At 40.1% G+C, this 25,141-nt stretch overlaps 1 protein-coding gene across 2 annotated transcripts in view; it reads left to right on the plus strand.

Moving 5' to 3' along the window:
* Window positions 1-25,141, plus strand: part of OSBPL1A (oxysterol binding protein like 1A) — a 219,987-nt gene that overhangs the window by 51,322 nt on the left and 143,524 nt on the right. For both annotated transcript variants that reach the window (XM_069569001.1, XM_069569002.1), the window contains 6 exons: window positions 7,747-7,808; window positions 7,908-7,952; window positions 8,797-8,870; window positions 8,985-9,048; window positions 15,277-15,375; window positions 17,160-17,282. In XM_069569001.1, coding sequence (XP_069425102.1) covers window positions 7,747-7,808; window positions 7,908-7,952; window positions 8,797-8,870; window positions 8,985-9,048; window positions 15,277-15,375; window positions 17,160-17,282 — 467 coding nt within the window. The remainder of the gene's footprint in view (window positions 1-7,746; window positions 7,809-7,907; window positions 7,953-8,796; window positions 8,871-8,984; window positions 9,049-15,276; window positions 15,376-17,159; window positions 17,283-25,141) is intronic.

The following is a 25,141-nucleotide window of genomic DNA, read 5'->3' on the forward strand; positions in this document are numbered from 1 at the left end:
AATGAACCTCTACCTAGGATATATACAGAACCTTTATAACTCTAAGAGGAAGATAACCCAATTCTGAAAAGTTTCAGCCATTTCACCAAAGATACACAGATGGCAAAAATCACATTACTAAAAGATCCATATAGAGATCTAGAACTTAAAATTCATTTCCATGAAAAAAGTGCATTCACATAAATACAGGGAGTATGTACCATGATGTTTATTTCAGCTCTGTCTAAAATATTAAAAAGGTAGACATAAGCCTAACAGCTCGAATCAGCTGAGGTTTGCTTTAATACTTGCGGTAATACTAAAATCGAGAGAACAGGGGCTACTTATATCAATGTGGATAAATAAAACAATGAGCAAAGAAAGGAAGTTGAAGCATAATAGGTAAGCCATTATTTCAGTATTAACACCATACTGAACACGTAAAAGCACTTCCTGGGGGACTTTCCTGGTGGTCTAGTGGCTAAGACTCTCTGTGGTCCCAATGTGGGGGGCCCAGGTTCGATCCCTGGATGGGGAATTCGATCCTGCATGCCACAGCTACAAGTCCACATGCTGCAGCTAAGACCCAGTGCAACCAGATAAATAGACAAATAAAAAGAAAAAATTTTTAAAAAGCACTTTATGGGTACATTCCTGTATAATAAAAGTGGAATACACACTTGAGAATGATGATGCTACCAATTTGTGTCATCAAAAAAAATGAAAACAAAATAATAAAGCTGGAAGTGGGGAAGAATCATCATGGTTACCTGTGAAAGTTAGTAGCAGTTTACAAAATGATTGAAGGGTAAACTTCTAAAAGTAACGGAAGGTGGATACAGATATTTGGAAAGTTCAGCATGCCTGTTAAAAGATGTTAATGTGTTCTTGATAAAAGTTAAGATGGTGCTTTCTGAGACAGTACTTTTTTCTTACTTGTTTTTTAAAAAAAATTTGTTATTTTTTAAAAAATAAGAGTTTTTCTTATTCTACTACCATAAGAGTAATAGTGTCTGCATTTTAGGAAGTTTTAAAAATAGAGAAAGAACATACATTACTCCAATACAGCCTCTGGTATTTTGGCATATTATATACCATTCGGATTTATTCTCATACATATTTTTGAGCATTTTTTAAAGTTTCAAAGCATGCTGCTTTTTTCTGGCCAAATGAGGAAAAATGAAGACACTGAAAAGGTATAATCACCTCTACCCAAACATCCAAAGATTTAGGTTTTAGTTGCTGTTCTATGGTAGGCTAGATTTTTAAAATTTAAAATAGTAGATACCAACTCGAGAGTGTAAGCAAAAGGAGGATCATATATTATTAGTATAAGAATACAGAGATATCTCTCTGTATTTCAAAACAGGAAATGCTGTTCACCATCAGAGGGGATGGAATCAGGAAACAGGATGCTGTTAGGCCCCAAGGCGGCTGCCACTCATTGTGTATGTGCCTCTCTGCACTGTGTGGTCCCTCATTTCTGTCGCTTAGCAGACGAGCTCGTTTGTTTTCCGGCCTACATGAGGGAAGATGGCTGCCTGGTAGCTACATTCAGTGGATCATTGTCCGTTAACCTCAGTTTTAAGTCTGAGTGGGGGGCAGTATGATGGCGCCCACTTGTGTTAGGTGCCCACCATTGGTACAGTCAATAGGAGTTGGGGTGGAGGTATAGACATGGTGGCTGGGGCCTTTCCCTGCAGGGTGTACAAAGGGCAGAGGGTGCCCAGAGGATGGTGATAAGTATGGGCTGGCAAACACCTAGGAGAGTATCTACCATTCTTTCTAGTTTATGGCTTGTAAATAGAGTTGACATATTAAAATCCTAAGAGTTGACTCATTGGAAAAGAGTCTGATGCTGGGAGGGATTGGGGGCAGGAAGAGAAGGGGATGACAGAGGATGAGATGGCTGGATGGCATCATGGATTCGATGGACGTGAGTCTGAGTGAACTCTGGGAGTTGGTGATGGACAGGGAGGCCTGGCATGCTGCGGTTCATGGAGTCACAAAAAGTCAGACATGACTGAGCGACTGAACTGAACTGATATTAAGCATCAGCAGTGTTCCATGTTCTTGGAAGCATGATCTTCATAGCTCGCCTTCTGCGTAGTATTTTGTGTGGGTATAATGGGCTCCATGCCTCCAAACCTTCAGTGATAAGAACAATGATAATTTCTATATTTTTTATGACTAAATTTTCCAAGTCTCTTAAAACAAAGATGTTTTAAGTCAAACTTGTTGGTCCTCCTCTTTGATTTCTTCTAAAACCACTAAGCTTAGGCAGCAGTTGGGGCATATCCGATTCTGTTCTCCCCTAGTGTGTCTGTGGCACGTCTATTCAAGACATGCCGAGCCTCTGCTGTGGTAGTTACTGGCGACCCAAAAGTGAACAAAATCTGTCTCCACGCTCTTGGAGCTTGTGTTCTGGTGGGAGGAGACAGACAAAGCAAAAAATACGTTCAATGTCGGGCAGTGATGTGCGGAAAAATAAAACAGGCCAAAGGGAATAGAGGATGAGTCAGCGGGGCTGATGTTTTGGGAAGCAGGGAGGGAAGGGAAGGTCGCTCTGAAGTGACCTTGAGCAGAGAGCCAGACCGAGGATGGGAGGGAGCCCTGGTGAGGGATTCAAGCAGAAGAGCAGTGAAAGCAAAGGAGAGGCCAGTGTGAAAGCTCAGGGTAGGCGGGCACTTGGCATATTTGAGGAAGAGAGCTGCTTGGGTGCCTAGAAGGTGCTCATCAGGGAGAGTGGTAACTCCAGACAATAGCCAGAGGCTCAGCCCTGCTGGCCAGTGTGGAGGGTTTTGAGCAGAAGAGGTGATGTGAGCGTGTACTTAGAATGTGAGACCCTCAACTTGCTAATCACTTGCCTCTGCACCCTTCATCAAAGCATCCGTCCATTCCTCTTCCATTGTTCTGTTAGCCCTTTCTCATCTACTTGAAGAGCTGACGGTGTTTTCTGTACTCACTCGTGGCCTCATCCGTCACTTTCCTTCAACAGTGTTGCGCGTTTAATGTTTGTTTTTCTAAGATTTTATTCGCTGGTCATCTTTCCCCGTACTATTCTTTGTTGAGGATTTTCCTTGATAGTCGTTCCTTAACTGTTTTTCCAAATGGCTTTAATTTTCGTAGGTTCTTAGTAAAAATGCTGTTGGCCCCTGATTGAGATTGCATGCTTTGTAAATTAATTTGAGGCGTGTTGACATTTGTATTTGGTTTTCCCATTAAGGGCCATGTCTGTATCATGCAAAAATTTAAAAACAGGATCATTCCTGTTTTTACTTTATTTTGTTGTGGTTGATAAGAGGTGCGATTCTGAAATAGCTGGTTATGGTGCCCAACCAGGAAAGGAGGCTATTTCATTCCATTCAAAAACATTTTATTAAATTCTCACAATGTGCTAGGTACTGTGGACATTGAATCTGTATGGGATTTCAACTGGTTGGCAGGAGTTCAGAATTTGTTTTTGGTGTTAGGACAGAATTCTGTGAAAGAAACCACAGTGTCCTTCTCTCTACCTAAAGGAATAGTTTCTCAAAAGTGCGCTGTAGATAGAATAAAAATAACAAGTTGCCAGAGCTTTTCAGAAGACATCCTCGTATGTGCTGGCTAGAAAACCTAAAGTGATTATCAGTTGCTCAGTTAACATTTTAAAAAGTTTTTTCCCTACCAAGAAAGTAATCTGTGGCCAGTTTAAGTTTTATCCATCAGCAGCCTGATAAATCTACCTCAAAAATAAATCTCAAACCCATGTACTTTTCTCCATACCTACTGATGTCCCCATTTTGCTACTAACTCTCTAGTTCAAGCTACCAGCATCTCTTTTTTAAAATCAATTTTTATTGTAGTATGGTTGATCTGTAATGTTTTAGTTTCTGCTGTACAGCAAAGTGAATCAGGTATACATACCCATATATCCACTCATTTTTAGATTCTTTTTGCATATAGGTCATTACAGAGTATGGAGTAGAGTCCCCTGTGCTCTTCAGTAGATTATTAGTTATCTATCTCTAGCGATGTGAGTATGTCAGTCCCAGTCCCCCAGTTTATCCCCCTCGACGACCATAAATTTGTTTTCTATACCTGTGACTCCATTTCTGTTTTATAAGTTCATTTGTACCATTTCACATATAAGCAACATCATATGATTTGTCTTTCTTTGACTTACTTCACTCGGTATGACCATCTCTAGGACCATCCATATCACTGCAGATGGCATTATTTCATTCTTTATTTGTGGCCGAGTAGTATTCCATTGTATATACGTACCACATCTGTATCCGCTCCTCTGTGGATGGACATTTAGGTTGCTTCCGTGTCCTGGCTGTTGTAACTAGGGCTACAGTGGACACTGGGGTGCGTGTATCTTTTTGAGTTACGGGTTTTATCCAGATACATGCCCAGGAGTGGGATTGCTGGATCATATGGTAGGTCTGTTTTTAGTTTTTTAAGGAACCTCCATATTGTTCTCCATAGTGACTGCACAAACATATATTCTCACCAACAGTGTAGGATGGTTCCTTTTTCTCTACACCCTCTCCAGCATTTATTGTTTGTAGATTTTTGATAATGATGGCCATTCTGACCAGTGTGAGATGGTATCTTATTATAGTTTTCATTTTCATTTCTCTGATTTGAGCATCTTTTCATGTGCCTGTGAGAATTGTCTATTTAGATTTCCACCCATTAAAAAATATTTTTTATTTTAAAATTTTGAGCTGCATGAGCTGTTTGTAACTAGTATCTTTCACCTGGACCTTTGCTTTGTAACTTGTATCCTTGCTTTTCTCTTGCGCACATTTACAAGCTTTCCCCACACAGACACTGTAGAGATCTTTTTTTTTTTTAATTTTTATTACAGAAATTATCAGAGCTTAAAAAGAGTATAATTAATGTAGAAATTATCCTCTCTCAGGCATTATCAATAATCCACTCACCAGATGTCATATTATTTTGTCTATAAATACTTAAATTCTTTTTTACAAGATATGGTCTTCTTTAAAAAAAAGTCATGATAGTTGCACAACTCTGAATATACTAAAAACCATTGAATTGTACACTCTAGATGAGTAAATTATATGGTGTGTGAATTCTCTCAATAGAGCTATTAAATGGCCACAATGGCACTATCCTGTTAATAATTTTATAATTTCTCAAAAATCATCAAATAGCGAAAGTCCACATTTCCTCAGATACTGTTGAAAAGTTCTTTTAACACACTTTGACAGAGTTTGAACCATAAGTCAGATCATGTTATTCTTTTAGCTAAAACCTTTCTGTGGCTTTCCATCATATTTAGGATAAAACCCAGACTCCTTGTGCTGGTTCACAAAGGTCTGACCTACCAGCAAGCCTCACAGGATGTGACTTCTCTCTCCCTCTGCCTCTCTCTTGCCCACCTAACTGTTCCTACCTCAGGGCCTTTGCATCAGTTGTTGCCTCTGCGTGCAGGGCCTCTCCCCTGGATTCTCATGAGGCTGGACCCTTTCAGTTTAAACATCCTCCCTCAGAAAGACTTTCCCCATCACTCTTCTAGTCTCCAATCTGAAGTGGCATCTCGGTCATTCTTTTTCAGAACATTCACTTAAAAATGTTGGCACAGCGTGGGTGGTGGTTGTTAGTTGCTGAGTTGTGTCTGACTCTTTGTGACCCAATGAACTGCAGCACGCCAGGCTCTTCTAACCTTCACTATCTTCTGGGGCTTGCTCAAACTCATGTCCATTGAGTCAGTGATGCCATCCAGCCTTCTCATCCTCTGTGGCCTCCTCCTCCTCCTGCCCTCAGTCTTTCCCGGTATCAGTCTTGCCAGTGAATTGGTTCTTTGCATCAGGTGGCCAAAGTATTGGAGCTTCAGCATCAGTCCTTCCAATGAATATTCAGGATGGATTTCCTTTAGGATTGATTGGTTTGATCTCCTTGTTGTCCAAGGGACTCTCAAGAGTCTTCTCCAGCACCAGAGTTCAAAAGCATCAGCTCTTCGGCCCTTAGCCTTCTTTATGGTCCAACTCTCACAGCCATACTTGACACCTGTAAAAACCATAGCTTCGAGTTTACAGACCTTTGTCAGCAAAGTGATGTCTCTGCTTTTTAGTATGTTGTCTGGGTTTGTCATAGCTTGGGTTATTATTTGCTGTATCCCATTTTATTAATTTGTCTGTCTTTCCCTTTTTCTTTATCACTGCCCCCCAATTTTTTTCTGTCCTGTTCACTACTGAATCCCCAGTGCCTGAGAAATTGTCACATAATAGACTCATTAGACAATTTTACAAAAAATTGTCCTACACATACCAGGTGATTGGTATTTATAAAAAGTTTATTTGATAGAATGTGTCACTTCCTGTGTAAATAGAGTTCCAGTCTGATAGGTTATTTCTTCAAAGACCTAGGTTTTTTTGTTTTTTTATTTGTAAATATCTTTTATTTCTCTGGGCTTCCCTTGTGGCTCAGATGGTAAAGTATCTGCCTGCAGTGCAGGAGACCCAGGTTCAGTCCCTGGTTGGGGATGATCCTCTGGAGACAAGAATAGCTACCCACTACGGTATTCTTGCCTGGAGAATTCCGTGGACAGAGCAGCCTGGTGAGTTACAGTCCGTAGGGTCGCAGAGTCGGACTCCACTGAGCGACTAACACTTTCTCCTTTGTTTCTCTAGGAATTGGAAACTCTTGAGGGTATGAGATGATTGTTTGGTTTGTATCCTTTACATAGTGCTCACTTCAGAACTCATTAAATAATTTACACACAAATTCTGTTTTTGTCATTTGGCACAACACAGAGTGCTTGTGTGTGTAAGCTTGAGAAAGTTACCGTGACACCTTGCTGGTTTCATTCTCTGTGATCCCTTTTTCCTTTTGTCCTCAGTTGTGGACCATCACAGACTTAGTCTGTGAGTTGTCTCTGCCTCCTATTCTCCAGCGAGATAGCTGAAGAGCAGCTGTGATGAGCTGAATAATGCTCCCCCAGTGATGTGGTTAGTTGAGTATCTGGAGATAGTGAGAGAATCCTGAATTCTCCAGGTGGGCCCAGTGTAATCACGAGGGTCCTTCCTTTTGGGGAGGAGGCAGGAGGATCAGAATATTGAGAGAGAAAAAATGTAAACAGAGGTTGGAATGATGCACTTTGAAGATGGAGGGAGGGACCACAAATCAAGGGATGTAGGCGACCTCCGGAAAAGGCAAAGAAAGAGATGCTCCCCAAGAGTCTCCAAAGGATGGAAGGCTCGCCAGCAACCTCGTTATTGGCCCAGTGCAACTGTGGATTCATGACCTCCCCAGGTGTAAGGAAGTCATTTGTATTGTTTTAACCCACAATGTGCGTGCTAAGTCGCTTCAGTCTTGTCTGACTCTGTGTGACCCTATGGACTGTAGCCCGCCAGGCTCCTCTTGCCATGGGATTCTCCAGGCAAGAATATTGGAGTGGGTTGCTGTGCCCTCCTCCAGGGGATCTTCCCACCCAGGGATCGAACCCATGTCTCTTACATCTCCTGTATTGCAGGGGTAATTTATTACAACAGCAGTAGGAAACTGACGGATTGACTTTCGGCAAGTAAGCCTGAATGATCACAGAACTTATCCAGAGTGTTCAGAATTTAGTTTGACTTGCTGGCTTAATAGTTACTGAAAAAGAGGCTGTAAAGAATTGAGATGGCAACTTCAGGTAGGTGATTTGGATTGTGGTTGATGGCATAGGAAAGATTATTACGTGCTGTCATAGCAGCATCAGTTTTTAGTAGAATTAAGCTCTTGATGGCTTGCTTTCTTGTATTTACACAGATCAGAAGCCTCTTGATCTTGCCCAGGGTGCTGAAATGAAACATGTTCTTGTTGGTAATAAGGTATGTGATAATGGATTGCATTTGTATATGTAGAAAGAAAATTTGAGTTCTTGAAACACATAGATGCACTTTTAACAAAAACGTGTTCTTTTTTAATAGATCATACACAAAGCTTTGAAACGATACGAAGGTCCTCTCTGGAAGGTAGGTTGGAATGAGTTTTTAATTATAATACCGGGAAAGAAGATTTCTTAGGTGATCTCTTGTTAAAATTTGTTTTCATTATTTTCTGAAGTATGTGATTTAGTAATTATTTGATCTTATAATGTAAACCATTGTTTTACTGCTGGACTTCATTAGGCATCCAGTGATTGTAGCAATTAACTGTCTCTTGTGTTGGTCTGACACCTTTAGATGGCCAAGTTTGTACAGAGCAGAGTGGAGGGATTTCTTAAGGATAGGATTATACTATCATTTTTGTTATGAACATTGATCTGTAGAATACTCAGGAGGAATTTAATATTAAATTGTCACAGAACACACATGTAAAATCTTTCTGGTTTATAAACATTTCTTTGTGTTTTAGAGTTCAGTTATTTTCTAGAATTAACTATTTTGGAGCACGTAGTTTCTTCCGCATTTGAAAGCGCTCCTTCTGTATATTTGTGTACAAGTCTGCTTGTAGTGTATAAAATTTAGGATACTTTTCTTTTTTTAGAAGCTCTTTCAGAACTTTGAGGAAATTGTCTTTGAAGCCCACAACTGATACATTCCCCTGTAAATATCCTAGCATGGTATTGTCAGAACTGGAGACCGTGTTCATTGTTGATCTTACCAATATGGCATTGCTTCTGCTCCTGTCACTCGGTAGGGTGTTTTCATTTCTGCACCCAGTTTCTAGGTGACGTTTGATCATGTTTGAGTGTGCAGTGGTACTGTCGAGATGAAAGGCTCAGATAGAACTATCATAACTTAATTACTTTTTATCAGTCAAGTATTTGAATCTAGATGTATCAGCTTGGAAAAATCTGTGTTATTTTCCCCTTAGAGTTCAAGGTTTTTTGGCTGGAGGTTATTCTGGGTAGTGTTAGAACATGGAGTCCTCTCATGGTATAGGAAACAGTAAGTATTATGATCTTTAATACTTCTTGAGTCTCAGCATGTACATTTTGAATGATTAAAACTTTTCACTAATCTCTTTTCCTTTTGCCTTGATAATCTATATTTATTTTGAAGGCCTGATGCAGTCCATAATGCTTATCGCCAGGGATGCAAACACCTAACTCAAGCAGTATGCACGGTAGGATGACACACGCATCTTTTGCTTAAACTGTGAACTCAGTCCTGCAAGTGATTGTGCTCAGTCATTGGAATAAGCTGCTTTGTAAAATCTTGGGGCTGGAAAGCATGTGTGCAGTTTGGCCCTCCCTATCTGTGACTTAATTCCAGAAAGTTCCATAAAGCAAAACTTGAATTTGGATGCACCAGCAACTATTTACGAAGTGTTTGCATTGTAATAGGTATTATAAATAATCTGGAGATGATTTAAAGCAAGCCAGAGTTGTGTGCAGATACTATGCCATTTTATATAAGGGCCTTGCGCTTCTGTAGATTTTGGTATTCTACTCGTATATCTGTCGCCCACAGATACAGAGGGATGACTGCATATGTTTTTACTTGAGAACAAGTAAAGTTGTGGAATTCCATTTAAAAACTATAATCAAGTTTTTTTAAAAGTCTGTGTATTGTAGGATAAGAGAAGCATGATCCAAAAACATTTATACAGAACACTTACCATTTTGTATATGTATGTAATATATGTATGTGTACATATTAACACGTGTATGCACGTAGATATCTATATTTGTGCATGTATGTGTGTCTTTGAACATGGGCACATCTGGATAATGAAAATTTTTCTGGTGGTAAAATTTAAAGGCTGTATCAAAATCAGGATGTTTAGGTTCTCCATAATCCCATCTGGCTGTTTTACCAGCCAGGAGAAAAGAGTTTTTCCTCCATGAAGATTAGTCTAAGACTGGAGCCTGGACACACTTGTTAGCTTGCTGCTTCAGTTTATTTAGGGTTGTCAGCATGCCACAGAGGTGCACCCTTTTTTTAAAGCATAGGACCCAGGACTTCCCAGGTGGTCCAGAGGCTAAGACTCTGCAGTTCCAGTACTTTCACTGCGCAGGGCGTGGGTTTGATCCTTGGTCAGGTAACTAAGATCTCACGTACTGCACAGCCAAAAGTAAACTGATAGCACCATTTAAAAACAAAAACAACAAAAAACCCAGCACCCACCTTTCTATGTGAACACTGCTGGGGGACCAGCAGCACCACCCTGGAGATGTCACAGGCTCGGTCCCCTGCCTCTGCAGTCCAGCCTCCTTACACACCTGGTCCCTCAGTGTCCTCACACCTCTTTCTCCCTTGCATTGGACCAGAGGGCCAGGGAAATGCTGTCTAGTCTTAGCCATCTAATCTTCTCTTTTGTTGGTGCTTCCCAGCCATTCTCATTTGTTCCAGCTTTTGATTCATTTACTGAACTCAGAGGCTTTTCCTCAATTGGGTTCTTTCTCTTTCTTTTTTTGGTTGTTGTTCTTTCTCATTCTTGTCTACCTTAAAAAATCACAGAAGTTGTTCCCTGATCCTTTTAAAATTTCCTGATCTTTAATTTCTTTAGAATTGCTTAGATCCTTCTACGTTACGCTTCACCTTGTTTATAGTTTTTGCTTCTTCTATAAACATCTGCTTAAAGCCTGCATTTAGGAACCCATATGGATCCACTGAAGGTAATGGGCATTAAATGAGCGACTACTATGAGGCAGGCTCTGTTTACATTCTAGACTCTAAAGGTAGATGCTTAGGTCATTGATTTGAGACCTTTTTTCTTTGCTAATATAGATGTTTACATCTATAAGTTTCTTTTTAAAAAAACTATAGTAAAATGCACATAATGTAAAAGCTTACCTTCTTAGCCATTTTTAAGTTCAGTAGTGTTAACTCTGGGCTTCTCTAGTAGCTCAGCTGATAAAGAATCCACCTGCAATGTGGGAGACCTGGGTTCAATCCCTGGATTGGGAAGATTCCTTGGAGGAGGGCATGGCAACCCACTCCAGTAGCAACCCACTGCCTGGAGATTCCCCATGGACAAAGGAGCCTGGCAAGCTACAGTCCATGGGGTTCCAAAGAGTGGGACACGACTGAGTGACTCAGCAGCAGCAGCAGTGTTGACTGTATTCACTTTGTTGCCCAGCAGATCTCTAGAACTTTCTCATCTTGCAGAACTGAAGCTTGATACACATGCAAGAGCACCTCTCTATTTCCCATACCCCCACCCCCTGGCAACCACCATTCTACTTGCCGTTTCTATGCTTTGACTACTTTAGATATCTCACCTGAGTGGAATTATACAGTAATTGTCAGATTTCTTTCACTTTGCATAACATCCTTAAGGGTCATCCATGTTATAGCATGTGACACTATTTCTCTTCTTAAGGCTGAATAATATCCCACTGTTAGGTATAGACCACATTATCTTTATCTGTTCTCTATTAATGGATGTTTGAATTGTTTCTACCTTTTGGCTATTGTGAATTATGCTGCTATAAACAGGAGTGTGAAAATGTCTCCTCAAGTTCCTGCTTTCATTTCTTTTGGATGTAAACGTCGGTGTGGAATTGGTGGGTCATATGGTGATTCTGGTTTTAATTTTGTAAGGAATTTTTGTACTGTTTTCCATAGCACCTGCGCCGTTTTACATTCGTATCAACACTGCTCCACTTTCTCCACATCCTCCCTGCAACACTTATTTCAGAGGGTTTGGTTTGTTTCTTTGCCATTCTAATAGGTATGAAATGGCATCTAACTACAGTTTGATTTTCATTGCCTTGATTATTAGTGATATTGACCATCTTTTCATGTACTTATTGACCACTTGTATATTCTTTGGAGAAATGCCTGTTTAATTTTCTTGCCCATTTTTTAATCAAGTTTTTTGTTTTTTTCCTTGTTGGTATTGAGTTGTAGGAGTTCTTTGTCTGTTCCAGATATTATCTCCTTATCAAGAACATTTTTTTTGAATATTTATTTTTTAATTTAAATATTTGCAATATTTTCTCCAGTTTCATAGGTTGTCTTTTCACTCTGCTAATAATGTTCTTTGCATAGACGTTTTATGTAGTCTAATTTATGTTTTTTTCTTTTGTCACTTGGACTGTTGGTATCACATCCAGGAAGCCATTTCTAAGTCCAGGGCCATGAAACTTTCTTCCCATGTTTTCTTGTAAGGGTTTTATAGTTTTAGCTCTGACCTGAGGCATCTGTTTCTCCTTGGCTTGTAGGTGGCAGCTTTCTTGCTGCGTCCTCACGTGGCTTTTTCTCTGTGTGCAGGCATCCTTGCTTCCTCCTTCTCTCCTTGTAAGGACATCAGTCATACTGGACTAGGGTCCCACCCTTATGATCTCATTTCACCTTAATTACCCCTTTTAAAACCTTATAAAAGCCCTATCTCCAAATGTAGCTTCACTGGGGATTAGGGCTTCAACATATAAAGCCCTTAATCTGGTTGAGAAGTTCTTTTTCCTTTCCTAGTTAACTGAGAGTCCTCATTATGAAAATCTGTTGAACTTTATTAAATGCTTTTCCCATATTATCAAAATGCTCATATAGTTTTACTCATTTTGTTAATATGATTATGTTGATAGACTTTAGGGTGTTAAAATCAATCTTACACTTCTGGGACAAATCTCACGAGGTTGTGATATACTACCATTTTAATATATAGTTCATAGTGAATAGTGAAGTCGTTCAGTCGTGTCCGACTCTTTGCAACCCCATGGACTGTAGCCTACCAGGCTCCTCTGTCCATGGGATTTTCCAGGCAATAGTCCTGGAGTGGATTGCCATTTCCTTCTCCAGGAGATCTTCCCAACCCAGGGATCGAACCCGGGTCTCCCGCATTGTAGACAGATGCTTTACCATCTGAGCCACCAGGGAAGTCCGATACTGTTCATAAATACTTTGTTAAGAATTTTTGCTTTTTTGTTCATGATGGTTATTGGTTTATATTTCTCCTGTGGTGTTCATATTTCTCCAGTGGTATTATCTGGTCTCACATAATGAACTGGAAAATGTTCTTTTTCAGTTTTCTAGAAGAGTTTGTATAGGATTACATTACTGCTTCCTTAAATACTCACTAGAATTTGCCTGTGCAGTCACATGGGCCGGGGTGTGTGTGTGTGTGTGTGTGTGTGTGTGTGTTGTCGTTACAAATTTGACTTGTTCAGTTGCTATAGGGCTATTCATATTTTCTATTTCTTCTTGGGTCGGTGTTTGTAATTTTTGCCTTTCAAGGAATTTGTCCATTTTCTTTTGGCTATAAAACTTAGGGTAATAATATTCTGTTGTGTTTTTAATGTCTTTGTGATAGGTAATGTTGTACACTCTTTTGCTCTTTATATTGGTAATTTATGTCTTCTCTTTTTTCCAAAGATCTGCCTAGCACTTTGTCGCTTTTATTTTTGAAGTGATTGATTTCATTGAAATTTTTCTTATGATTTCATTGAAAATTTTCTCAGGCTTTTGCTATTTCATTGATTTTTGTTCGTTTTAAAGAATTTCTCCATGTTTTGGCTTAATTTGCTCTATTTTATAGTTTCCTAAGGTTATAGCTTAGATTATTCAAATTACCATACAATTCAAAATATATTCTAATTCCTGTTGTGATTTCTTGTTTGATCCAATGGATGTTTAGGAGTGTGTTGTTAAATTTCCAAATAGTTGGAGTTTTCATGATTGTGTTTTTGATTTACAATTTCATTTTGGTCATTGTACATTTTCTATATGATTTCCATCTTGTCAGATTTATTGAGACTTGCTTGATGACTCTACATATGGATTATTGTGGAGAATGCACTAGAGAATAACGTGTATTTTGCTCTTGTTGGCATGTCCTATAAACAGTCATGATGGTTGGTAGTGTTGTTTAGATCTTTTGTGTATTGCTGACTTTTTTTTCATTGTGTCAATTGCTGAGAGAATGGTATTTAAACTCCAGATATATTTGTAGCATTATTTATTTCTGTTATTGATCACATGCATATTTATGATTTCTTCCTGATTAATTGACCCTTTTATCGTTATCTGGTGGCCATCTTTATCTCCTGTAATAATGTATTTTGTTTTGAAATCTGTTCTGTTTGATATTAATATAACCTTTCAGCCCTTCTTATGGTTATTGTTTATATAATATCTCTTTTTGTATCTACTTTCAACCTACCTATATCTTTATATTCATTTTCTGTCTCTTGCAGATCATATATGTTTGGGTCCCTGTTAACCATTCTGACATTTTTTACCTTTTAATAGAATTTCTTTTGAGATTGTGGTCCACTTTTTTGGATGGTATCACTAATGTTAAGTTCTAGAGATCCTGGATCCTATTATTTTTCTCCATTGAAGGTTATTTCCATTGTTTCAGGTCATTTTCGTGGCCAGGTTTGGATTGTAAACTCTGTTTCTCATACAGTGGCTCTGGTCTGCATTCAGCTAGGTGGTATCTCAGCGACTGCTTGGAATCTATTTTCTGTGCATCAGTAAGAGATGTGAAAAGAGTCGGGGAATCCCATCTCTCTCTTTCCTTTGGAGGACTCCCCTACTGTCTCTAGTATTTATGGCTGCCCAGAGACAGACTGTTATCCAAGTACACCCTTGCTGCTGTTGTGTCCCCCCAGGACTGTGCTACCTCAGTGAACAGTTTTGGGGATTTGAAGTGATAACTGCTCAGTTGTGTCCGACTCTTTGCTACCCTGTGGACTGTAGCCCACCAGGCTCCTCTGTCCATGGGACTCTCCAGGCCAGAATACTGGAGTGGTTTGCCATTCCGTTCTCCAGAGTATCTTCTCAACCCAGGGATCGAACCTAGGTCTTCTGCATTGCAGGCAGATTCTTTACCGTCTGAGCCACTTGGGAAGCTGAACTTGGTCGCAAGGTGATGTGCTCTCCCATCGAGTTGGCCAGCCCTTGTTCAGACTCCAGCTCTTCCTTTTCTACGCCTCATGCTTTTACACGCAGTTCATTTTCTATACTCACATCAAACAAAAGGCTCAGGAGAGTGGCATGAGTGAGAAACTGGAGCTCTGGTAACTAAAGGACTTTGTAGCCCAAGTGCATGCTATGTTAAATATTTAATAGGATGAGGGAAAAAACTATATACCTAGTGTATATTATTAGTATTTACTTTGAGTAATGAAGCATATGAAAGCCAGACTTGATGTAGATAAGCTGCAATGCATTTGATACTCCCAACATTACCACTTTTTTCTCAGTATTTTAAATGTTTACTTGGGTAGATTCATATTGATGTATGGCAAAACCAATACAATATTATCAAGTAATAAAAAAAATAAATGTTTACTTGGGTATTATTGTCATGTTAATAGTGTTGATTTTATGTGTAGATCATTTAAGGGTTCTGTTTTATGGGCATGAATGGTATTGTCTTACTGACTTCTTTATATCCAAGGTAAAATCCACTGATAGCTGCCTCTTCTTTATTAAATGCTTCGATGACACTGTTCATAGCTTCAGGGTTCCCAAGAACAGCCTTCAGCAGACAAGAGAGGTAATTTTATGGATTTATTTGTCTTTTGTAAAACAACATTTAAGGACATAAAGAATATCAAATAGGCTCAATATTAACATCTACCCTCTTGTTGATTATTATTTTTAATGGGAGTGATGATATAAAACTTTTGAAATTTGGCTTATGAATTAATTCTTTATCAACATGTACCTGCAGGTATTTTAAGAGTTTGCTTCTGTGAAAATAAGGGGCCCTTAGTTGTTTTAGAAAAAAGCCTAAATGATTATTCAGTCTGCCCCTGAATTTATAGGTGAGGAAACTTAGGACGGTAAGATTGAAGTGCCCTCTTATGATCCTGCACCTGGCAAGCGACAGAGCCTGGCTCCAGCCCAGGGTTTCTGCTTTATTACACTGTAGACTCAGCCTCTCTCTGTGGTAATTTGTATGATAGCAGCAAGCAAGAAAATTGGGATTAATGTGACAAAAATTCATTGTGTAGTTATTTAATGGAGACTCCATATTCGTTTAGATCAAGGCAGTATTGTAAACTTACCTTGTTTTTTTATAAATTATATAAGGGGTTAAAAGGATCAGTTCTCCAGGGGCTTCCCTAAGTAGTGGGCTTCCCTGATAGCTCAGTTGGTAAAGAATCTGCCTGCAGTGCAGGAGACCCTGGTTCAATTCCTGGGCTGGGAAGATCTGCTGGAAGAGGGATGGACTACCCACTCCAGTATCGTTGGGCTTCCCTTATGGCTCAGCTGGTAAAGAATCCACCCAATGCGGGAGGCCTGGGTATATCTCCTGGAGAAGGGAACAGCTACCCACTCCAGTACTCTGGCCTGGAGAATGCCATGGACTGTAAAGTCCATGGGGTTGCAAAGAGTCAGACATGACTGAGCAACTTTCACTTTTTCCTAAGTAGTGCAGCGTATAAGAATCTGCTTACCAGTGCAGGAGACATGGGCTCGATCCCTGGTCTAGGAAGAGCCTGTGTAACACCTACTGAGCCTGTGCTCGAGAGCCTGGGAGCCTTCGCCGCTGAGCCCATGTGCCCTCGAGCCCGTGCTCTGCAACGAGAGAAGCCACCACAATGAGAAGCCCTCACACAACTGGAAAGCAGCCCCCGCTCTCAGCTGCTAGAGAAAAAGCCTGTGCAGCCAAAAATAAATATACAAAATAAAAATTTTCCTAAAAATGTGTTTTCCAGAATGATTAACTTTTGCCTTGCAGAGATACACTAAACAATCCAAACCATGTCTGTCCTAACGTTTCATAAAAGGGTAAGATTTCATCCTGAGAAATGCTGTGAGAAATGAGGTGGAAGTTAGGTAGGTATTTTTAGGGCAAACATTCCATCTTTTTGTAAATCACTGATTTTTCAAAAACAGTAAAAGTTAAAACATCAGGGCAATTTTTTGACTCTCTTAAAATGATCTGAGTTTCTTGTGCTTATGGCAGCTTAGTAAATTGTTGCTAGATGTATTATTATGCAATAACTTACTCAACAGAGTTGAGAACCTATAATTCTTAAGTGAAAAATTCTCCACCCATTGTTTTGTTTTTGTAATGTGTTTCAGTATTAATATGAATGAATACACAAACTTACAGATGATGTTTTTTAAAGGATTGGGAAAATTTTTTATCCAGACACATTATAAACAAGAGACGTGCATCATTACTTTGTTGTTGGGTGTATTTTGCTTTGTTTTTTTGAAGCCATAATTTTTTTTTCTCCATGTAAATTTTATGCTTTTCAGGTTGTCATAATATGTGTTTCGAGTTAAAAGTGTATTTCACTTACTTAAATCCTTGGATTATCTCAGGACTGGCTGGAAGCAATAGAAGAGCATTCTGCTTACAGCACGCACTACTGTTCCCAAGACCAAGTGACTGATGATGAAGAAGACGATGCAGTTTCTGCTGTAGACTTGAAGGAATCCTTAGAGGTAAGTAGAAAATGTAACTTGACCTGTACAGCTAACTCTCAGGTTTTACTAAGAATATTTTTCTTAATATGAGGTTTTGAAATTAAGATTTTTATCCACAATGCAAATAGTATTACTCTTTTAGTAATATTCTTCTGCTACTTATACCGTCTCTCTTATGGTAATAACTGTCAAATATCTCTGTAAATAGGCTGTAATAATAGGCATGTGCCTATGTATATCTTTTTTGGTTAATATGTTTATGCTGTGATCAGATTATCATTCTCTCTGAAAGCTGCCGCCAGGAGGGGAGGCATGCATTGCTTGTCTTACTGCCCTTTATGACTTCACTGTATATTTCAGAGTTTAAATAATGCAACCATAGTGATACCTTCCCTGGTCTGTAGTTTCATTTAAAAGCACGTGTAATCTCTAACTTTCTTGATTAGAGGTAAGGTTAAAGCGTCAGTGATGAATGGAGAGGCCCTCATCTGAAGTGACATCAATGCCTCATCCATAGAACATACCAACATAAGTAATTGAAATGAAATAGGTATCTTTTTTCTTGGCATCAGTTTTGTGGCTGTACCTTTTAAATGATGAATGGGTTTGGAAGAATTAGAACTACAAAAGGATAATGCGTTTTGATTTAAATAATTATATCGGAACATGTGAATTTGCCTACTAAATTTAATCTTTTTTTAAATGAAATGAATTTATTGCAGAATTTGAATGTTTCTACGTCAACAACTTTAGTGAATTTGTTTACTAATATCTAAGGAATTTTATTGACTTAAGTAAGTAAGTAAAGTCACTCAGTCGTGTCCGACTCTTTGTGACCCCGTGGACTGGAACCCACCAGGCTCCTCAGTCCATGGGATTCTCTAGGCAAGAATACTGGAGTGGGTTGCCATTTCCTTCTCCAGGGGATCTTCCCGACCCAGGGATCGAACCCAGGTCTCCCGCATTGGAGGCAGACACTTTAACCTCTGAGCCACCAGGGAAGCCCTTTATTGACTTAAGGATCTATCAACTTGAGATTCAGATATTTTGTATCCCTAATCTTATTATGGAACATGAAAAAATTTGAGCTCTTCCATGTTTGTTGAAGACATTCCCCAGAAGTTGACTGTTGCCTTACCAGCACCCCTTCTCTTTTAAAGCCAAATATGTAAAATGACAACCATAAACATAATTTTCAGATCGGTGAACTTTGCAAAAGTAACATGTAGCAGAACATCTAAGTAACATTAAACTGTTCAAATAAATAAAGAAGGTTTAAATTTCTATACCCAAAGTCATGTGAGACAAGTAAAAAATAAAACTGTGCTAAATATTTTAACTTTTAATCAGTGTTCCTTAAGTAAAAAGAAATCCTTCCCTATTTATGTACCCTCAACAGAAGGGTAAATAATAAAACCTGGAAGGGCTTACAAGGCATGACAACTTCTTTCCCAGGATTATGGTAATTTTAAGACCTTTTTAATGGAAGCTACAGGTAAAATATAAGTATACTAAGTTGCATATCATTAAAAAACTTCCTTGAGGAAATGTTTCTTCTTTAGCTTCATTTTCCAATTTTAGAGTTATCAAGCACAACTCTATCTTTTATTCCTTAGTTGAATATTGTGTTCTTATGTTAACTTGAAAGTCATGAGGTTTTTGCCTTGTAGATTTTATAGCACCTGAAGTCAGTGAGAGTTTCAGCCAGTATTAAGTACTTGAGGTTTTGCAAGTTTACACTTACTCTTTCTAGCAGAAGTTGAATCCTTCCCTCTGTCTCGATTTCTGGAGGTTGGTCAGAAAAGGTAAAATCTGACATGAGCCTGAATTGTAGCTTGTGGTAGACCCGCTCCAGAACACCCTCAGTCCTTGGACTCTTAGGTTGCAGAGAAATACTGGGACCAATTTGTGAAATAGATCTATTCTAGATGTTTATAGACTTTCTAAAGGAAATGAGGAACTCTCGGACTGGAATGTTCTGAAACTACCTGAATTAACAAAAATTAACCTCATTCCCTCAACATGCTTTTGAATGAGTAAGTAGACTTATAAGAAACTGGGCAGGGGGGCCTAGGGGAGTGTCCACAGAGTGACTGTGTCATAGGATGCTCTTGGTCCCATTGTACCTCTTCAATGAGGGGCCTTCAGAAACTTAAACATTTTATCTTAGGCTTCAGTCTGTCACTGTCTCGAGGTTTGGCCTACAGGGAGAGAAGTGTAAGACAGATCATAAAAATATTGGCCTTACAGTGTTGCCTTCATGGCAACTTGAAAGTATTTCTGAAATAAAAACTGGAAGAGAAATTAAAGCAGGTGTTGGTATAGAGCTTTACTGTCTAATATGATTGCTACTAGATACATGTGACTATTAACATTTAAATGAATTAGAGTTAAATGAAAAATCCAGGAACTTTTTGTTTTTAATTTTTGTAGCTGTGCTGGGTCTTCATTGCTCTAGTTGTAGCAAGCGGGGGCTACTGTCTAGTTGCAGAGGGCCAGCTTCTCATTGTGGTGACTTCTCTCATTGCGGAGCACAGGCTCTAGGGCGCATGGGCTTCAGTCGTTGCTTTAAAGCCCAAGCTGAACAGTCGTGGCACACGGGCTTAGTTGCTCCTTAACATGTGGGGTCTTCTGTGACCTGCAGTCTAGCCTGTGTCTCCTACATTGGCGGGTGGATTCTTTACACTGAGCTACCGGGGAAGTCCTAGTTCCTTATTTTAATTAGCCACATTTCAACTGTGCAGCATTTCGGACTCTCTTGTTGACCATGATGGCTTCTCCATTTCTTCTAAGGGATTCCTGTCCACGTAGTAGATAATAATGGTCATCTGAGTCAAATTCACCCATTCCAATCCATTTTAGTTCACTGATTCTTAAAATGTTGATGTTCACTCTTACCTCCTGTTTTGACCACTTCCAATTTACCTTGATTCATGGACCTAACATTCCAGGTTCCTATGCAGTATTCTTTACAGCATCAGACTTGACTTCCATCACCAATCACATCCACAACTGGGTGGTGTTTTTGCTTTGGCTCTGTCTCTTCATTCTTTCTGGAGTTATTTCTCCGCTGTTTTCCAGTAGCATATTGGGCACCTACCAAACTGGGGAGTTCATCTTTGAGTGTCCCGTCTTTTTGCCTTTTCATACTGTTCATGGGGTTCTCAAGGCAAGAATACTGAAGTGGTTTGCCCTTCCCTTCTCCAGTGGACCACGTTTTGTCAGAACTCTCCACCATGACCTGTCCGTCTTGGGTGGCCCTACACAGCATGGCTCATAGTTTCACTGAGTTAAACAAGGCTGTGGTCCATGTGATCAGTTTGATTAGTTTTCTGTGGTTGTGGTTTTCATTCTGTCTGCCCTCTAATGGAGAAGGATAAGAGGCTTATGGAAACTTCCTGATGGGACTGACTGAGGGGGAAACTGGGTCTTGTTCTGATGGGCCATGCTGCATAAATCTTTAATCCAATTTTCTGTTGTTGGGCGGGGCTATGTTCCCTCCCTGTTGTTTGACCTGAGGCCAAACTGTGGTGGAGGTAATGAAGATAATGGTGACCTCCTTCAAAAGGTCCCAAGCACACACTGCCACACCCAGTGCCCTGAACCCTGCAGCAGGCCACTGCCAACCCACACCTCTGCTGGAGACTCCTGGACACGCACGGGCAAGTCTGGGTCAGTCTCTTGTGGAGTCCCTGTGCCTTTCTCCTGGGACCTAGTGCACACAGGTTTTGTTTGTGCCCTTTAAGAGTCTGTTTCCCCAGTCCTGTGTAAGTTCTGGTGGCTCTGTGGAGGGGGTTAATGACGACCTCCTCCAAGAGGGCTTATGCAGTACCGAGGTCTGCTGCACCCAGAGCCCCTGCCCCTGTGGCAAACCATTGCTGACCTGTACCTCCGCAGGAGACACTCAAACACTCAAAGGCAGGTCTGGCTCAGTCTTGTGGAGTCTCCTGGTGCTCACAAGGCTTTGTTTGAGCCCTCCGAGCATCTCTGGCAGGTATAAGGTTTTTTTCTAAATGCGATTTTGCTCCTCCTACTGTCTTGCTGGTGCTTCTCCTTTGCCCTTGGACTTGGGTATCTTTTTTTTGCTATGATCGAACATTCTTCTGTCAGTGGTTGTTCAGCAGTGAGTTTTAATTTTGGAGTTCTCTCAAGAGAAGATGAGCACACGTCCTTCTCTCCACCATCTTGCAAGCTAAATGTGGTACTTGGATGCAATCTCAAAAACCACAGGATGATCTCTCTTCATTTCCAAGGCAAAAGTGTCACAGTAATCCAAGTCTGTGCTCCAACCAGTAATGCTACAGAAGCTGAAGTTGAACAGTTCTATGAAGACCTACAAGACCTTTTAGAACTAACACCCAAAAAAGATGTTCTTTTCATTTTAGGGGACTGGAAAGCAAAAGTAGGAAGTCAAGAAACACTTGGAGTAATAGGCAAACTTGGCCTTGGAGTACAGAATGAAGCAGGGCAAAGGCTAATAGCGTTTTGCTAAGAGAACGCACTAGTCATAGCAAACACCCTCTTCCAACAACACAAGAGAAGACTCTACACATGGACATCAACAGATGTTCAACACTGAAATCAGATTGATTATATTCTTTGTAGCCAAAGGTGGAGAAGCTCTACACAGTCAGCAAAAATAAGACCAGGAGCTGACTGTGGCTCAGATCATGAACTCCATATTGCCACATTCAGACTGAAATTGAAGAAAGTAGGGAAAACCACAAAGAAGGCAATGGCAACCCACTCCAGTGTTTTTGCCTGGAGAATCCTAGGGACGGAGGAGCCTGGTGGGCTGCCATCTGTGGGGTTGCACAGAGTCGGACACGACTGAAGTAACTTAGCAGCAGCAGCAGCAGGGAAAACCACTAGACCATTCAGGTATGACCTAAATCAAATCCCTTATGATTATACAGTAGAAGTAAGAAATAGATTCAAGGGATAAGATCTGATAGAGTACCTGAAGAACAATGGGTGGAGGTTTGTGACATTGTACAGGAGGCAGGGATCAATATCATCCCCAAGAAAAAGATATGCAAAAAGGCAAAATGGTTGTCCTAGGAGGCCTTACAAATAGCTGAGAAAAGAAGAGAAGTGAAAGGCAAAGGAGAAAAGGAAAGATACACCCATTTGAATGCAGAGTTCCAAAGAAGAGCAAGAAGAGATAAGAAAGCCGCCTTCAGCGATCAATGCAAAGAAATAGAGGAAAACAATAGAATGGGAAAGACTAGATATCTCTTCAAGAAAATTAGAGATACCAAGGGAACATTTCATGCAGAGATGGGCAAAATAAAGGACAGAAATGGTATGGACCTAACAGAAGCAGAAGATATTAAGAAGAGGTGGCAAGAATACACAGAAGAACTGTACAAAAAAGATCTTCATGACCCAGATAACCACAATGTTGTGAACACTCACCTAGAGCCAGATATCCTGGAATACAAAGTTAAGTGGGCCTTAGGAAACATCACTATAAACAAAGCTAGTGGAGGTGATGGAATTTCAGCTGAACTATTTCAAATCTTAAAAGATGATGCTGTGAAAGTGCTGCACTCAATATGCCAGCAAATTTGGAAAACTCAGCAGTGGCCAAAGGACTGGAAAACGTCAGTTTTCATTCCAATCCCTAAGAAAGGCAATGCCAAAGAATGCTCAAACTACTGCACAGTTGCACTCATCTCACACACTAGAAAAGTAATGCTCAAAATTCTCCAGACCAGGCTTCAGCAGTATGTGAACCATGAACTTCCAGATGTTCAAGCTGGTTTTAGAAAAGGCAGAACATCCAGTAATCAAATTGCCAACATCTGCTGGATCATGGAAAAAGCAAGAGAGTTCCAGAAAAACATCTACCTGTGCTTTATTGACTATGCCAAAGCCTTTAACTGTGTGGATCATAATAAACTGTGGAAAATTCTTAAAGAGATGGAATACTAGACCACCTTACCTGTCTCCTGAGAAATCTGTATGCAGGTCACGAGGCTACAGTTAGAACTGGACATGGAAAAACAGACTGGTTCCAAATTGGGAAAGGAGTGCGTCAAGGCTGTATATTGTCACCCTACTTATTTAACTGATATGCAGAGTACATCATGTGAAATGCCAGGCTGGATAAAGCACAGGCTGGAGTCAAGATGGCCAGGAGAAATATCAGTAACTTCAGATATGCAAATGACAGCACCCTTATGGCAGAAAGCGAAGAAGAACTAAAGAACCTCTTGATGAAAGTAAAAGAGGAGAGTGAAAAAGTTGGCTTAAAACTCAGCATTCAAAAAACTGAGATCATGGCATCTGGTCCCATCAGTTCATGGCAAATATAAGGAGAAACAATGGAAACAGTGAGAGACTTCATTTTTTTGTGCTCCAAAATCACTACAGATGGTGGCTGCAGCCATGAAATTAAAGGACACTTGCTCCTTGGAAGAAAAGCTATGACCAACCTAGACAGCATATTCAAAAGCAGAGACATTACTTTACTAACTAAGGTCCATCTAGTCAAGGCTGTGGTTTTTCCAGTAGTCATGTATGGATGTGAGAGTTGGACTATAAAGAAAGCTGAGCACCGAAGAACTGATGCTTTTGAACTGTGGTGTTGGAGAAGACTCTGGAGAGTCCCTTGGACTGCCAGGAGATCCAGCCAGTCCATCCTAAAAGAAATCAGTCCTGAATATTCATTGGAAGGACTGATGCTGAAGCTGAAACTCCAATACTTTGACCAGCTGATGTGAAGAACTGACTTATTTGAAGAGACCCTGATGCTGGAAATGATTGAAGGCGGGAGGAGAAGGGGACAACAGGATGAGATGGTTGGATGGCATCACCGACTTGATCGACATGAGCTTGAGCAATCTCTGGGAGTTGGTGATGGACAGGGAGGCCTGTCTTGCTGCAGTCCATGGGGTCACAAAGAGTCAGACATGACTGAGTGACTTAACTGAGCAAGTGCTCAATAGTCACATGTGGCTGTCACCTTGGACAATGCAGATATAGAGTGTCATCATCATAGAAAGTTCTTTTGGATCAAACCAGGATGGGCTCTTACATTTGGGGTGGTACTAGGAAAGCAGGGGTTTTATTCATTGAGGATCTCTTGATTCTTACAGGCTCTGAACTATACCTGTGTTAAAAGAAGTAATGAACAGATGCTAAATTTTAAACATATGAGAAAGTGATATCAGACTTTCTTGACCAAAGAGTAAATGATTCCTAATTAAAGTGAATGCAGGAAGATGAGTGTACATCAACTCAAAGCTGATAGAGTGGTACCCATACAAGAAATCAAGCATATATATATATATATATACACACACACACATATATATGGAGTACTGGGTTATCCTTGAAGTGGATTTGACTGGAGTTTGGAAAGTTTGGAGATGAGTATGGGGCTCCAGGGCTCAGGATGCTGGCTGTTGTCTGCAGAAGAAGGTTATCTGGGTTCTACAATCCATTATTTTTAAAGTTTAATGTTATTAAGGTACAGTTTTTATGTAATAAAATGAGGGCATTGTAGTGTCTTCAGTTTGATATGTTTTGACAAATACCCTGTGCGGCCGTCACTCCTATCCAGGTGTGGAATGTTTTTATCACCGAAAAAAGATCTCCATTCCTCTTCCAGACAGTGCTCTCTGCTCCATCTCAGGCAGCCGCTGAGCTACTCTGTCATCACAGTCTTTGTCAGCTCTGCCCATTCTAGGATTCCGGCTGCATGGAATCACACCATATGTCTCTTTGGTGGCTGTCATCTTTCACCCACAGTGTTGTGTGTATCAGTAGTATTTTTTTTATTGATGAGTAGAAGGCAGTCTGCTTTGGTCCTTCTTTTGAAAATTGAAGTGTAATTGATATACAGTGTTGCGTTTCTGGTGTACATCAAT

The sequence above is a fragment of the Ovis canadensis genome, chromosome 23 (genome assembly GCF_042477335.2).
Source record: "Ovis canadensis isolate MfBH-ARS-UI-01 breed Bighorn chromosome 23, ARS-UI_OviCan_v2, whole genome shotgun sequence".
NCBI lineage: Eukaryota > Metazoa > Chordata > Mammalia > Artiodactyla > Bovidae > Ovis > Ovis canadensis.